Source organism: Ammodytes marinus (assembly GCF_949987685.1).
Source record: "Ammodytes marinus genome assembly, chromosome: 3".
Taxonomy (NCBI): Eukaryota; Metazoa; Chordata; class Actinopteri; order Uranoscopiformes; family Ammodytidae; genus Ammodytes; species Ammodytes marinus.
The window spans coordinates 23369338-23384372 of NC_137232.1; the positions used below are offsets into that span (position 1 = coordinate 23369338).

The 15035-nt window shown below is 40.7% G+C and overlaps 2 protein-coding genes across 2 annotated transcripts; one reads left to right on the forward strand and one right to left on the reverse strand.

The window, feature by feature from the left end:
- Positions 1-1169: 1169 nt before the first annotated feature.
- On the forward strand, positions 1170-8751 carry mlf1 (myeloid leukemia factor 1). Its single transcript, XM_080025036.1, has 7 exons — positions 1170-1300; positions 2321-2483; positions 6898-6981; positions 7132-7260; positions 7713-7872; positions 8291-8429; positions 8581-8751. The coding sequence occupies exons 1-7, from the start codon at positions 1254-1256 to the stop codon at positions 8618-8620; spliced, it is 762 nt and encodes a 253-aa protein (XP_079881162.1). The 5' UTR covers positions 1170-1253; the 3' UTR covers positions 8621-8751.
- A 3185-nt stretch (positions 8752-11936) lies between these two features.
- On the reverse strand, positions 11937-14766 carry med29 (mediator complex subunit 29; the record flags this gene model as incomplete). The annotated part of the gene is made up of 4 exons (XM_080025039.1): positions 11937-12496; positions 14199-14283; positions 14399-14457; positions 14596-14766. 4 exons carry the CDS (start codon positions 14764-14766, stop codon positions 12269-12271), a joined length of 543 nt encoding a protein of 180 aa, XP_079881165.1. The 3' UTR covers positions 11937-12268.
- Positions 14767-15035: the final 269 nt, after the last annotated feature.

Below are 15035 nucleotides of genomic sequence, written 5' to 3' on the forward strand. Positions count from 1 at the left end.
TACCTTACCACTCTGGTCTGCATCCAGATTGACATAAAACTAGAGTAAAAGTCTTCTCAGGTGCCATAAACTCTCATCTTACATATATATTATATTGATACAGTATTTAGTGATTTTATTTTTGTTTATTCAATGTTGTGTCCCTGTTTGAGAAGGGATCCAAGGCAGTACAAAGTCCGCAGTCGGGCCTATTTGTGGAACAGCCAGATGGGAAATCTATACCGAGGGTCAGACACAGTGTGTCGGTCCCATTCCCCTCCAAATAGTCAGTGTTGTATTTTAATAATTGTATAATCTCTACAAAATTATTTGCCAAGGCGGGCGCAACATTTTAAGCTGTGCTGTGTGATAGGGAAAAGTAGCTGTCCAACATGTCTTCACACAAAACAATTACTAAACCAAGAGTCACTTTGGGGGAAAAAACAGTCTAGTAATTGAATCCTAGAGAGTTGTCCCATGTGGTTTCTTCTTGACCTTAACAACCGGTGGGAGTTGAGTTGGCATAACAAGTTCTGTACCTACTGTAGGCCTACTTATGTGACAATGTCACAACAGCTGATGTTGTGCTTTGAGCACAAGCAAGTAGGCTACATATAGGCCTGTATAAGAACAGGGGTTCTGCAGGTTTCAACAAATAGAATTTAAATACTTTTAAAGACCTTAATGAATGGATTTTAAGACCTATTTCACATCAGTTCTGGCAACAGCAACAACAAATGAGTCCGAATGCCTTCAAAAGTAATTTTATTAGCCTAATTCATGTTTAACATGAATTCTATGGTTGGTTTTGTTGTTTTGGCCTAGCATCGAAGCATGATCCCAAAAGACATTTAAAAGTGAGACTGAATTTAAATCAACTTTATAAAATTAAAATGAACTTCACAATCCAACATTTTTAAAAGCCTTTCAAAATAAGACAATTTTTGACATTCTGAACCAAGCTAAGACTTCATGTTAATGCAGATCAGAACCCTTCGAGAAAGAGCGACGTTGCAAGGCAGCCACAGCAGCCAGCCACAACATACATCCCGCGAATGGAGCCTGTTCAAAGCTCTGAATAACCAGCCAATCAGGTGGCCGTGTACGTCACGTGGCCAGTGTCAGCATGAGTTCGGTTCTAAATCATACTGCATGTCACCACCTTCATAGTACCGAGGCTGAGCCGAGTGCAGCAGGGACACCTGCGGCACGGAACGGACTATTTCTTCAATATAACAAATCTTCATTTTAGTTTTTGTTTGATAGATTTAAACATGTTCAACAGTAATTTCAGGGAATTTGATGAGGATCCCTTCATGTCGTAAGTACCGCAATAGGCTATACTATATCATAACTGTTATCACCTAAATCAAATCTATTCTATAACTGCTGTTTATAACCTAAAACTAAGGCCTTATATATTTTGCTTTTGTAGGTTGTTCTCAAAAAACGTAAATTGAGTTAAACTAGGCTATAGCCTATGGCATTCGAGATACACTTTTTGTTCCAATTATAAGCCTAATTAGGCTTTTTTTTTTAACTATAGCCTACATATTGGTCCTTGAATCAGATTGATTGTGTCTGTCTACTTAACTTGTTTGGTTATCGTCAGCTGACTCTAGCCTGTTAACTTTCATGTTACTCCCACCGTGCATTGAGCACATTTGAACGTTACATTACACCCGCCTCTTGTCGCCGCTACATTCAATTTCAACAGAATTGTTTTGATGTAAATCGCATGTAGGCCTACATTAGTATGCTACATTATGGTTACATTTATGTAATGAAGCTGTTACCTGGCAACGGCGGCTGCAAGTTGGGACGACTGCTGTAAAGACAGACACCGATATGTAGCCTAGGTAATAACTTCGTAAATAGAAAATGCTAGAGGAGACTACATGTTCATAAAGTAGGCTATTTGAGTATTTTGCGTACACCTGTAGGCTATAGACGTATAGCCTACCTGGGATGAGAGGGGTTAGAGTTTAGGAAGTAAAGAGAGAAAGCTAGCCTATTTGTAAAAAATATGTTAGTGAATAACTTTCTACACTGTGTTCTGCAGCCACTGGAACTTATTGCATAAGTGAACTCAGCTGTTCAGTTAGTGTGGCCACACGTGACCCAACTTTTAGGGCGACAGTAAGGTTGAGGGCCAACATTATTTTTAGGGGTTCCTCTTAGCTCCAAGTTGGAAAGGGTGATATAAGTCACTAAATATATAGGTGTTGTAGGGATATTAAATTCCCTTTCAACTTTTTTTTTATCATGACTGCAGTCCTCAACATCCCCTTGTAGAGCTGCTTAGTATTCCTTACTTTCTTTGTCTATTCCTCTGCCACAGGGATCCGTTCCGGGCTCACGGGGAACACATGCGGCAGATGATGCGTAGCTTCTCTGAGCCGTATGGCGGGCCTTCCATGCTCAGTTTAATGGATGGGAGAAGCCGTGGTCATGACATGGTCGAGCATCCTGGATCGTCCCAGGCACTGAATGTCGATAACAGGGTGAGAACCTGCATTCCAGGAAGCCACCCTCCAATTCTGTTCATTTGTTCTCCTTGTGGACTCAAGTAATAAGCAAAAGAGCTCTACGTAGTGTAATACTATACATATGCTAGATGACTAAGGTCGATACATATGGTATCTCTTAGGACTATGGGGTGAATGAGCTAATCACTGCTGCAGCACTACTTTCACACAGTTAGGCCTTGTGATCCTGTCTGTAGACCCCTCATACACTTATAACCACATAACTTTAGTGTTTGGTGGTAGTGCTAGGTTTTCTCTAAATGTATAGTGGAAGCATGGCCACTGGCAGTGTAACTGGAGCGCCAGTCGCTGAGGTATGGGGCCATGTGAGTCTCTGCTTTTAGAGGAAGGGCAACCCCATTGGCCTCTCTGGACCGTTATATCTAGCCCTCAGGAGCCCTATTTATAGTGCATTGTTCCACTGACACACTGCTTTATATGTAAATACACACACAAAGTTCTTAAACACTCACACCAATAGGGCCCCAGCTGAGTTAAGCTGCTGCTGAAAATAACTTATTTAGATATCATTCTGGGTTGCCTAGCTAGATTCCATGTTAACCCAACAATATAGTTTTCCTGATTCCCCATAACTCTTTGATTCCATACACATCTGTTATAGTGGTACTTTGGCAGGTAATAAGGATTTGGTCTGCCATTTTTTGCACCTGTTAACCTCTCCCAAATCAAATCAGCCCCCTGCACTGCTTATATCCCTGCTAAGTCAAATTTAGTCCCCATCCCCTGCTTTAATCCCACTGCCTCATGAGAGCCTGTATATGTATCCTTGATAATGACTTTCAACAGAAGCCTAGCCTCGAGAGCCAGCAACCTGCTCTCTGGTTATTAGCATCATGCCATCAAGTAGCTAATGCCAGCAGAGGATGGGCTCTGAGAACTTGACTAATGACCTCAGTGACAGTGGGTGAAATAGAGCTACACTGCAAAATATCCATCCAATTAAATTTGATATTAAGAGTAATGTACTGTTTGTTTGTTGCTTGTTTCTTACACATACCGCAGATGTGAGATCTTTTCAGTTTCATTTCCCTCCTGACCCTTAGACTGCTTATTTAATTGTTGTGAACAATTGACCAACTGTTTAGTGAGATTGCTGGAATCAGAATTAACCAAACAATAAAGATTTATCACAGAACTCCGCTCTCTAACTCTCACATACACTAATGTATCTAAAGATGAGGATCAGTCTTGCAGTGCCCAGCAATGGTAGGAGGGCTGCAGCCCTGGTGCTGTGTTTGGTTTGGCATGTGTGTAGATGTCATGGACACTCTGTTTTCTCATTGTTGCTCTTGTGGTCCATCTGTTTGGTGGAACTTGCCCTGGCAGTGCTGCTGCATTGCAGCCAGACGACCGTTCCGGAAGCTCACTCACTCTCATACTGCTCTCCGATATCAAACGCATAAATGTGTGTACAGAAATATACATTCATAAACACGCACAAACAACATGAAGATATGCTGACATGCACAATTACACAAAGTGAAAGCAAGCAAAATAACACACACGTCACACGCACACAGAAATGCACACCCACATTGGCCACATAATGCTGGAAGGCTTGTACTTCTTGTTTCAGCCTGCTAAGCACTGGATTCCCGGTGGGAAACTAAGGCCCTTTTGACCTTCCACGGCTGCTATGAGTTCTCACATATCACAACCTTTTGCATATATCCACTACCTGCTCATATCACCTTCCAAAGCACTCATTCATCCGGGCACTTGGTCATATAGGTTAACATCAATACACGTTAGATGTTCATTATTTGGTTTGTCCTGAGCTGGACTGGTGGTGCCAGTGCTTGAAACAAGCCATAACTGGCATAAGCGGAGCTAATATCGTCTTTTATTTTATATACATTTTTTATGTTAGGTCAAATGTTCCTTCTGTTCTGACACTCAGAGTAATAAAGTGAGAAGAAATGTTTGGTAATTTTACATGAAGCACTTCCTACACTCCAATATTCAGGTGCAGTGCTTCCTTATCTTCTACTTCTAAAAGCACACATTGAACAGAATGCCTCTAGCCTCCTTCGTGCACCACTTCCTTTGACCTATGCGTAATTGCAGCACAATCTCACTTTGCCACTTTAAAGTGGCATAACATAACAGTATGCCTCCCTGCTGTGGTGTAACTCATAGCTCCCTAAGGAGCAGGAGCAGCCTTCCTCAGAGGGCGCAGTGGCAGGTTCAATATCAGAATGAGAGAGAGAGAAAAGAGAATGTCAATCTGCAGTTGTCCAGGCAGCTTAAAATAATGTGTTAAAGACCACTAGGGGTACGTTCTTTATTTTGCGCCCCCACCCCCCCAATCTCTCCTCTGCTCAACCCCAATCTAAATATAATGCTGGCAGATATGTAACTGGCATTTATTAGTTCATACATGCCACTCTGGGATCAAATTGGCTGGGTGGCTTCATAGATATACTGGTCGGGAGCCTTTTACCTCAGCTTGACATTTGAAAAAGGGCTGAGGGGTGCAGCCTTGGACTGTGTGACCCCCTGCTAGATCCCAGCCCGCCTCAGCCTTCCTAGAATGAGGCTCAGCTTCGGTGTTAAACCCACGCTAATCTCTGGCAATGCGACCCAATTACACATGGAACACAAGTCATTCAACACCCCACTGATTACACACAATACCCCCTGCGCATCCCAGCCCCTAGAAAATACACACGCAAGCATAGCGATCGAGCTGTTGAGATGCTTATCCAGGGACTGCTGGGTCGTAAACACCTGCGGTTTTGGGCCCAGAGGACACAGGGTCTAACTGAAGGCTGCATGCTGCTCCCTCCTCACTGGCCCGTCACTCCTTTTTTTCTTTGTTGTGTTGCTTGCACTCCCACAGTGTTCATGGCCTTGAAGGGTTGTGCTAAAGGTCACGTGGAGAGCTCTGTGTAGCTGTGTCAAGGGCTTAGTGACCAATGTAAAGACAACCTAACAGCTTACTGGCAATAACCCAGGAAACACGCAAAAAGTCTGTATGAATTTGTTTGTGTGTATGGTCTATACAAATACCATACTGTGCTATGATGCTAAACTGATATCATTTGATTTCTCAGGAAATGAGCCGGTCATTGTTTCCCTTTGGCAGTATTGACAGCACGGTCAGTGGAGTGCTTGTATGAGTTTATCATTCAAAATGCACGCTCGGACTCCACAACTAACTTTGCCTTTTACTAATTGACTAGAAGCACTCAGTCAAGTCAACATACTGTAGTGTTTCCTCTACTGTCACTCATCGTATTGAACCATTTTAACCCTGTTACTGTACTCTTTAATGGCCACCAGCACTTTACTTGGGGATATGCTACTTGGGGATGTGTTGTCTGTACTGTAGAAGCCTTAGCGTGAAGTAGATTAAGGTGAAGTCACTAATATTTGCTGGTAAATTTTGTGTTTACTTTATTGTTTACCTTATATCATGTTTTTTTTACATTTTAATGTACCTGCCCTACCAGGTTTTTTTTTTTTACAGATTTTTTGGGTGAATTTTTTGCTTTTAATAGAGAGTTTCCAGAGACAGAGATGAAATGGGGTAGAGAAGGGGATGACATGCAGAGGATGACCCGGGCCGGATTCAAACCCGGGTCCCCTGCCACAAGCACCCCCCATGTTTTTAAAACTATAGTTATATTTTATTGTATTACTTGCCAGCAAGATGCCTGTTTCCTGTGTATACTGCATAATTGAGCATCCAGTTTAACTGTGAAATAGATTAGACTAATATATACATGTTTTCAAGAATGATATGAAATAAAAGAAACACCCACTAGGCCTACTGCCACATTTAAATAAATAAAAATCTTGTGGAAACAATGTGACCACATTGCTGAATGATCAGTGTGATACTTTCTGATGTTTGCAACAGTAAAACATATATATATATATATATATTTATATATATTTATGTTTATATATATTTATGTTTATGTGTGTATGTACCTAACTGCATCACTGGGTCTGTGTAGTCATGAGGTGTGTAAAAGTATGGATATGCATCTGTTTCTGTCATATTTGGATCCAACTGAAAATGAAGGATATTTGTGTTTGTCCTCTTGAAATATAACGTGAACACATTTTGAATGAACGTGATTGATGGCATCTTACTGTGACAGGCATGACTGGACTATTTTCCTTTGAACCTCACTCGGTCACATATGAAGTGATAAAATGCCAATGTCCCTGTTACAGCGGGCTTGATGTCACACATGGCAAGACACATTTAGCACAGTGTACAGTATTCTATGCATGTGTTTGCACATGTGAAGGAGTTGTTTAGGAGCTGATAATGCCCAGTGACCATTTGCCTTACAGGCCCAGCCGCTCGACTCCTCTGTCCATTGGCTGATATTTTCCTTCTGTGCCTGTGCAGGACATGATGAGGAACCCTTTCGGTATGTTCGACAACATGATGGCCAACATGAAAAACAGGATGGAGGAGATGCACAGAAACTTTGTGAGTTTGCTCATGTAATGATTCTGGCATATCCTTGTTTTTCTTTGCTGCTGTCTCAGACTGTTGGCGTATGTAAACTATAGTTGCTTACCTGCGTGTGTGTGTGTGTGTGTGTGTGTGTGTGTGTTTGTATTTGTTTGTGTGTTTCAGGGGAACGTGTCCACAGATTCCAACACCCATTCATTCAGATCCTCATCAGTAATGACATATTCAAAAGTCGGAAATGAGCCTCCCAAGGTCTTCCAGGCGACCTCAACGACACGCCATGCCCCCGGTGGGGTGAGTTCTCTGTCAGATGCGTTATAACATTATATCACAGTACATTAGGGCACAGTATAGCACATTGAGCTCCGAGAGGTCATTCTGTCCTCCCTCACATATCACGGCGATTATTTCCCTCTTGCCCTTTCCTTGTGACAACTGCATTGCAAGCAAACTTCTCTCCCAGTGGCATACAATGGCTCTGTTCCATTAAGGTGTGCCAGAAATTGTTTTGGTGATCCTGCATGCATAATACTGTGGGCCCTAGAACTGGCACTCCTTAATGGAATGCAGCCATTAATACTATTATTAGCCACACTTGTGTTTGACTGGTCAAACTGTCCAACCATACCGTCTGACTGGACCTTTTTTATGTAAATTAAATAAAAACATGCTGATTGTTAATCTCTGCTTTTTTTGCAAGGACAAACTAACGTGTTCTATGGGGTTTGATCATGTTTCATCACCAGATCAAGGAGACCCGACGAGCAGTTAAAGACTCTGAGAGTGGACTGGAGGAGATGGCCATCGGTCACCACATCCAGGACAGGGGACATGTGGTTGAGAAGAAATACAACAAGAAAACAGGAGAGAAGGAGTTCAACCAGGAATATCAGAATTTGGATGAATGTACGTTGAAGGGATTTTTTGAAAAGTTCTGTATTTTACTTTTATGATTTTCAAGTTTTTGCAGTAGCTGCCCACAATTGCTAATATAGGCCTTGAGCCTTAAAGCAACAATATTGAGGAATTCAGTTTGGTGCACTTTGGCCCCATATAAAGGTTTCTGAGTGCAATTGCTCTGTCGTAAAGCACATCGGGTGCAAAACTCCATTCAAAAATGTGTATTTTCAATGTTTCCTTACTAATGTATGCCGATATGTCACTAATGAAACATAAATGTTGGTCCGGTACTGTTTGGTGTTCGGTGGCGAGTAAACTCAACATTATGCCACTGTAGGCGCTCCCTGTACACACATTTCTGGGCCATCAATCCAGGCCAAATACTGCAAGTTTGCCTAACATTATCCCGCTCCTCTGCCCCCAGCTGAAGCACAGTCTTTTGACAACGAGTGGCAGCAAGAAGTGTCCAAGTTTGAGCCCTGTGGCCCCACTTCTCAAATGGAGGAACCCCGACTCAGCGGTGTTCACCGAGCGGCCCTCACTGGTCCTGAGGAGGGCCACAGGTCAGTATAAGCTCAGACACCATGCAGTGTCCAAGATAGGCCAACATATGCATACATTACACTTTGAAACATATGTTGTCATCCTGTTTGATACTGGATTTCATTTCAGCTAATTGAATCATGAATATTTACTTTTTGTTTTTTTCCATAGAGACCAATCAAAGGGCAAGGCTCAGGGTAAAACAAAGTGAAAGGCTCCGGCTCCACAAGGAAGTAAAATCATCAGTGTGTGTGTTCATTAAAGTATTTCAAGCATCATGCACTACACTCTGGTGCTCTGTAATCACACACATACAGTCCCCTCCAATAGTATCGGAACAGTGAGGCCAATTCCTTTATTTTTGCTGTAGACTGGAAACATTTGGGTTTGACACCAAAAGATGAATATGAAACAATAGCTCAACATTTCAGCTTTCATTTCCAGGTATTCACATCTGGATCCGATACACAACTGAGAAGATATCATTATTTGTAAAGGAACACCACATTTTTAGGCAAGCAAAAGTATTGGAACAGATAGACTTTAAATAAATTAAAGTGAATAAAACTTAATATTTTGTCGCAAATACTTTGCTTGCAAATACTGCATCAAGCCTGTGACCCATTGACATCACAAAATGTTTGCATTCTTCTTTTGTGATGCTTTTCCAGGCTTTCACCGCAGCCTCATTCAGTTGCTGTTTGTTTTGGGGGGTTACTCCCTTTGGTCTCCTCTTTAGCAGGTAAAATGCATGCTCTATAGGGTTTAAGTCTGGAGATTGACTTCGCCAGTCTAAAACCTTCCATTTATTGCCCCTGATGAACTCCTTTGTTGTTTTTGCAGTTTTTTTGGATCATTATCTTGCTGCATGATGGAGCATCTTCCAATCAGTTTGGTTGCATCTTTCTTTAAATTGGCAGACCGAATGTTTCTGTAGACTTCTAAATTAATTTTGCTGTTGCCATCATGTGTTACTGTGTTGTTGTCAAGATGAACCTTTACCAAAGTGATGGAAAGGCTAAAGTTTGAAGAAAGAAAGGATCTACTCATGATCCCAAACATACAAGCTCATCTGTGAAACACGGTGGAGGCAATGTCATGGCTTGGGCTTGCATGGCTTCTTCTGGGACGGGCTCATTATTCTTCATTGATGATGTAACACATGATGGCAACAGCTAAATGAACTCAGAAGTTTACACAAACATTTTGTCTGCCAATTTAAGGAAAGATGCAACCAAACTGATTGGAAGATCCTCCATCATGCAGCAAGATAATGACCCAAAACACAACAAAGGAGTTAATCAGGGGCAAGAAGTGGAAGGTTATAGACTAGCTAAGTCAATATTCAGACTTAAACGCTATAGAGCATGCATTTTACCTGCTAAAGAGGAGAGTGAAGAGAGTAACCCCCTAACACAAACAGCAACTGAATGAGGCTGCGGTGAAAGCCTGGAAAAGCATCACAAAAGAAGAATGCAAAAGTTTGGTGATGTCAATGGGTCACAGGCGATGCGGTTATTGCAAGCAAATGATTTGCGACAAAATATTACGTTTTATTCACTTTAATTTATTTAAAGTCTATCTGTTCCAATACTTCTGCTCGCCTAAAAATGTGGTGTTCCTTTACAAATAATGATATCTTCTCAGTTGTGTATCGGATCCAGATGTGAATACCTGAAAATGAAAGCTGAAATGTTGAGCTATTGTCTCATATTCATCTTTTGGTGTCAAACCCAAATGTTTCCAGTCTACAGCAAAAATAAAGGAATTGGCCTCACTGTTCCGATACTATTGGAGGGGACTGTACATGCACGCACACACACGCATGCACGCACGCACACAAATACATACACACACATGCACACACACAGGTTTTATTACAAGACACAAAATCAGAAACCACTGACCCAGATTTAGAAATATGTAAGTGTACTGTATGTTTTACGTAGCTGCTGCCCATTTTCCAAAGCATACAGCACAATATGAAGCACAATTTCCTCTCATTTTAGAATCTTAGAGTTTTCAAGACATATTGGGCTTGGCAAGGCCTATGGTCACATGGTATGCTTTGGAGAATGGTTGACATAAGTGTGAAATATATGGGATTTGTAGTGTGTTGGCTGTAGAAGGTGCATCACCAGCTGTATAATCATTATAGAACACGCTCATAGAACATTACAATAAAGGTACAAAAGGTCCTTAAAATCATACTGCAACCAGGAAACTAACTGGTTGTTACTATTTATCTGGATGTAGTGGTTTTGAAACCAATTACGATCAACTCCTATATACAGAAATACATTTACAATGTTGTAAAGTATTCTAATGGTCTGTTTTCACATGTCCTTTTCATAATGTAACAAGACAGAAACATTTAGTGATTGTGTTCCACTAATGCACTTAGACAATGTCTAAATTGTGTTTATTTTTTTTTATTATATTGTCTAGAATATAATGCTCTGGAAATATGTATTTTATCTGCTGTAATCTTTGTAAAAAGTAATACTCTTCCCTTTTTATATGTTACTTTTAGTTTATCATCTGATGAACTCTGTACTTCATTGCACAACACCTTGGCTGGATTATTCTCAATAATTCTAGCTTTTTTTTTCTTGTATATTTTTTTTTTCAAGCTTCAAAAATGGGTTCTGTGTTAACACAGGCTATTGTCAGAAAATAAAAATGTCAAAAATATTAAGATTAATTTGGTGTATTTTTGTCAGTCCTGAAACAGTTTCATCTTAAGATCAACTGAAAAGGTAAACATGGAATAATTCATTCTTACTTTACGAATGCTGAAAAACAAGGAGCCTGCAGAGCGTCTGTGAGAGCTTGTATTGTGAAGAACCTCTTGTTGTGCCTGCGTGGTAGTGAGCCAGGTAGGGTAGTATTTTTGGATCTAAGCACTTGACAGTAGCTCAAAGTGGTCTGAGATGCTACACAGCTGCAAACCCACCAGACTCCCATCTCACGTGCTCGTGTATCAGATAGTAATCCCCTTCACTACGACATACAAATAGGAAGGAATCAAGGAAACTCAGAACCATTCACAGCTCAGCAAGGATCCAAGTGTAAGCCGAGTCCTAACTCAGTCCAGGAATACAGAGTATGGGGACAGAAGCGTGTTATGTTTCCTTTAGGGCTGCCCCACCTGGAAAAGCAATGATTTGAGTCAACAGTTAAAGAAGACCCTTCGGTTGGAAGTGCCGACTCAAAATCTTGCTTCAGGGGCAGCCTCCCATCTCTTCGGTGCCTGCTCTGAAATGGGTCATTCATAGGCATAAAGTGAATATTACAATCTTGTAAATAAATGAATCTGTTATGGAATAGCACAAATCCCTTAAAAAAGTTTTACTCTTTAAATTACTCCAGGGCGTGAGCACCTTACTGCAATAGTACTGCTGCAATAGCGTTTGCATTTTTCCTCTTTTTACTAATAACAGTTACATTGCATACATCCTAACTGTATTGACAGACAGGTCTTTGTACCTCTTGAATAATGGCAAAACTTAAGTATCAGTATAAAGGGTTTAATATTCAATACAATACAAATAAGCTACAAAAGACTTGTGAATATTGAATTGGCAGTTACACTCTGCCACCACCTGCTGGTCATCTTAGAACATGTTTTTTTTTGTCAGGAATATTTACACAGCGTTTACAATAAAAAAATAATAATAATTTACTTTTCCTGAAAAACAAAAAACAAAAAAAATATAAAAGTTCTTGAGAAAAAAAAAACTCTTGACCAACATGGCGCAAAATTGACATTTGAATATGGGATAACCCCGAAAATGAAATCTGTCTTTATCTTTCTAAGAAATGTCCCCAGATGCAGAGGGAAGAGTTGTGGGGTAATCTACATGATCCCCTGAGGCTGCCCCTTTCCTGCAATCTTCTTGGAGCACTCTAACAAAGCATTATGGATGTCTTTAGCACAGGAGATCTGGGACTTGATCATGCCGAGGTATTGGGCATAAGACATGGACTCAGTCTGCACTGTGTCTGGCTTGGTGGCTGTCGGGACCAAGTTGGGGGAATGTTTGGCACTGTCAATGCTCTGGGAGAGGCACTCGTACGCCAGCCGCTGCACAGGAGCAAAATAAACACATGTTTTAGTATGGTATATTTTTCTTAAGTGTAGATACAGAACACGTGGCATGTGTTGAAGAGAAACAGGGAATGCACCTCCATGTGATGTGGGTTGGCAGATGGAAACCGGTACTTATATTATAATAATATACACTCACCGGCCACTTTATTAGGTACACCTGTTCAATGGCTTATCAAAACAAAAAGCTGATCAGCCAATCACATGGCCGCAATTTAATGCATTTAGGCATTTAGACGTGGTCAAGACAATGTACTGAAGTCAAACCGAGCAAAAAAGGGGGTTTAGGTGACTTTGAACATGGCATGGTTGATGGTGCACGGCAGGATGGATCCATACTTTCATGTTGTTTACGCCAAATTCTGAACCTGCCATCTGAATGTCGCAACTGAAATCGAGACTCATCAGACCAGGCATGATTTTTAAATCTTCTATTGTTCAATATTGGTGATCCTGTGAGAATTGTAGCCTCATTTTCCTGTTTTTAGCTGACATGAGTGGCACCCAGTGAGGTCTTCTGTTGCTGTAGCCCATCTGCTTCAAGGTTGGTTGTGTTTTGTGTTCAGAGATGATATTCTGCATACCCTGGTTGTAACGAGTGGTTATTTGAGTTACTGTTGCCTTTCTATCATCTAGAACCAGTATGCCCATCCTCCACTGACCTCTGACTTCAACAAGGCATTTTACGTCTACACAAATGCCGCTCACTGGATATTTTTTCTTTTTCGGACCATTCTCTGTAAACCCTAGAGATGGTTTGGAGTGGAAATCCCAGTAGATCAGCAGTTTCTGAAATACTCAGACCAGCCCTCCTGGCACCCTCAACATTGCCATGTTCAAAGTCACTTAAAACCCCTTTCTTCCCCATTCTGTTGCTCGGTTTCAACCTCAATAAATTGTCCCGTCCAGGTCTACATGCCTAAATGCATTGAGTTTCTGCCATGTGATTGGCTGATTAGTTACATGTGTTAACAAGAAAAATTAACCGCTGTACCTAATAAAGTGGCCGGTGAGTGTATATTATATATATTATGGTTGGCTTTAAGAGGCTCGGACTTTATCTTTGTATTACAAAAGCATAAAAAGTATATGTTTTGTATAGAATATATGTAAGGGAGTCTTTATTCCTTTAACATCTTCTGTGGCGACTAATGAACATCTGTATCCAATAACAGGGTTCCAACATCTTAAGGCAAGTTACATTTATGACTAATTTAATGGCACTTGGAAGGAAAATGAAGGCAAATTTCACAAAAAACAAAACTGAAAAGAATTTTTAAAGAATTTTGTTTTGTTTTCTTATGTATGACTTTATTACAGGTCATTCAAAATGCACAACCAAAAAGCCAAAAACAATAAATGTGTAATTCATATAGGCGTCCTGATCACATCAGATCATACCATGCTGATCTGTGTGACATTAATAGGAGAGGCATTTGTGAATAATTAAAGAAGAAAACGCTACCAATAATTGTTTTGTAGTTTTAAATTGAAAAATCTGAAAAAAGGTTGGTAAAATATTTAATCCAACGTTCTAGCATTCTCAATACTTTTAAAATATTGATCAGAGCCATGACAATATAGTGTGTGTGTGTGTGTGTGTGTGTGTGTGTGTGTGTGTGTGTGTGTGTGTGTGTGTGTGTGTGTGTGTGTGTGTGTGTGTGTGTGTGTGTCTCACCAAGCACAGCTCCAGTTGATCGCAAAGGGCATAAAACTCCTCTAGGCTTTTGTCAAAGCGCTGCACAGAGGTGTCGCTGCTTTTGCTAAACCAGAAGAAACAATACAACAAAACAAAAAATCTGAGAGCAGGCTGACAGAAACATCTTTCTTATAAGGAAGGACAATTGATGTAACGCTCCCCCCAACCTGGCAACTTACATGCCGTTGTCAATTGATGTGTTGTGGGCCAAATTCAGGGATGCAATCTTCATCAAATTCTGAAATGAAAAGAAAATAACAATAAGGCAATGCGAACTGCTGTATTGTTTTTTAATTAAATTTTTTGACTACTTTCTCTATTGTGACAAGGTGTTATGGGCATTTTCGGTTTTCAGTTTTAAACTCAATTAGCCTACCTGCAGACTCTCCTTAAGCTGTGGTATTAGCATCTTAAATCGATGAACTGGATCAAAGTCTTGCTGTTGGCTCAATTGTTGCTGTTGTTGTTGAAGTGAAGCAGACTGTTGTAATCCGGGCTGAGACATCGGTCCGCCAGGCTGCTGCTGCTGCTGCTGCTGAGACGCCATCTTGACCGGCTATGACGCACATGCCGGAACAGGAGTAAAGCCTGAGTACAACATCCGTTTTAAATAAAGAAAATAAGAGCCCTTTGTTTTTGTTTTTTATAGCTTTCAAAAAGCCGAATGGCTATTACACTTATTGTCCTTTTTCAGTAATGCTGACAGTACTACCCATAGACATAATAAATCCTTTATTATGTCTATGGTACTACCTACACACATTGACTGTATCAGAGGCTACCCCATTTCCACTAGGCCTAGGTTTCTTGGTTCTG

What these genes read in the sequence shown, in the direction of transcription:
- mlf1 (XM_080025036.1), top strand. Translation starts at nt 1,254, where the DNA reads ATGTTCAACAGTAATTTCAGGGAATTTGATGAGGATCCCTTCATGTC. An exon ending in GATGAGGATCCCTTCATGTC is followed by an intron (nt 1,301 to 2,320) that starts GTAAGTACCGCA and finishes CCTCTGCCACAG; the next exon opens with GGATCCGTTCCGGGCTCACG. An exon ending in GGTCCTGAGGAGGGCCACAG is followed by an intron (nt 8,430 to 8,580) that starts GTCAGTATAAGC and finishes TTTTTTCCATAG; the next exon opens with AGACCAATCAAAGGGCAAGG.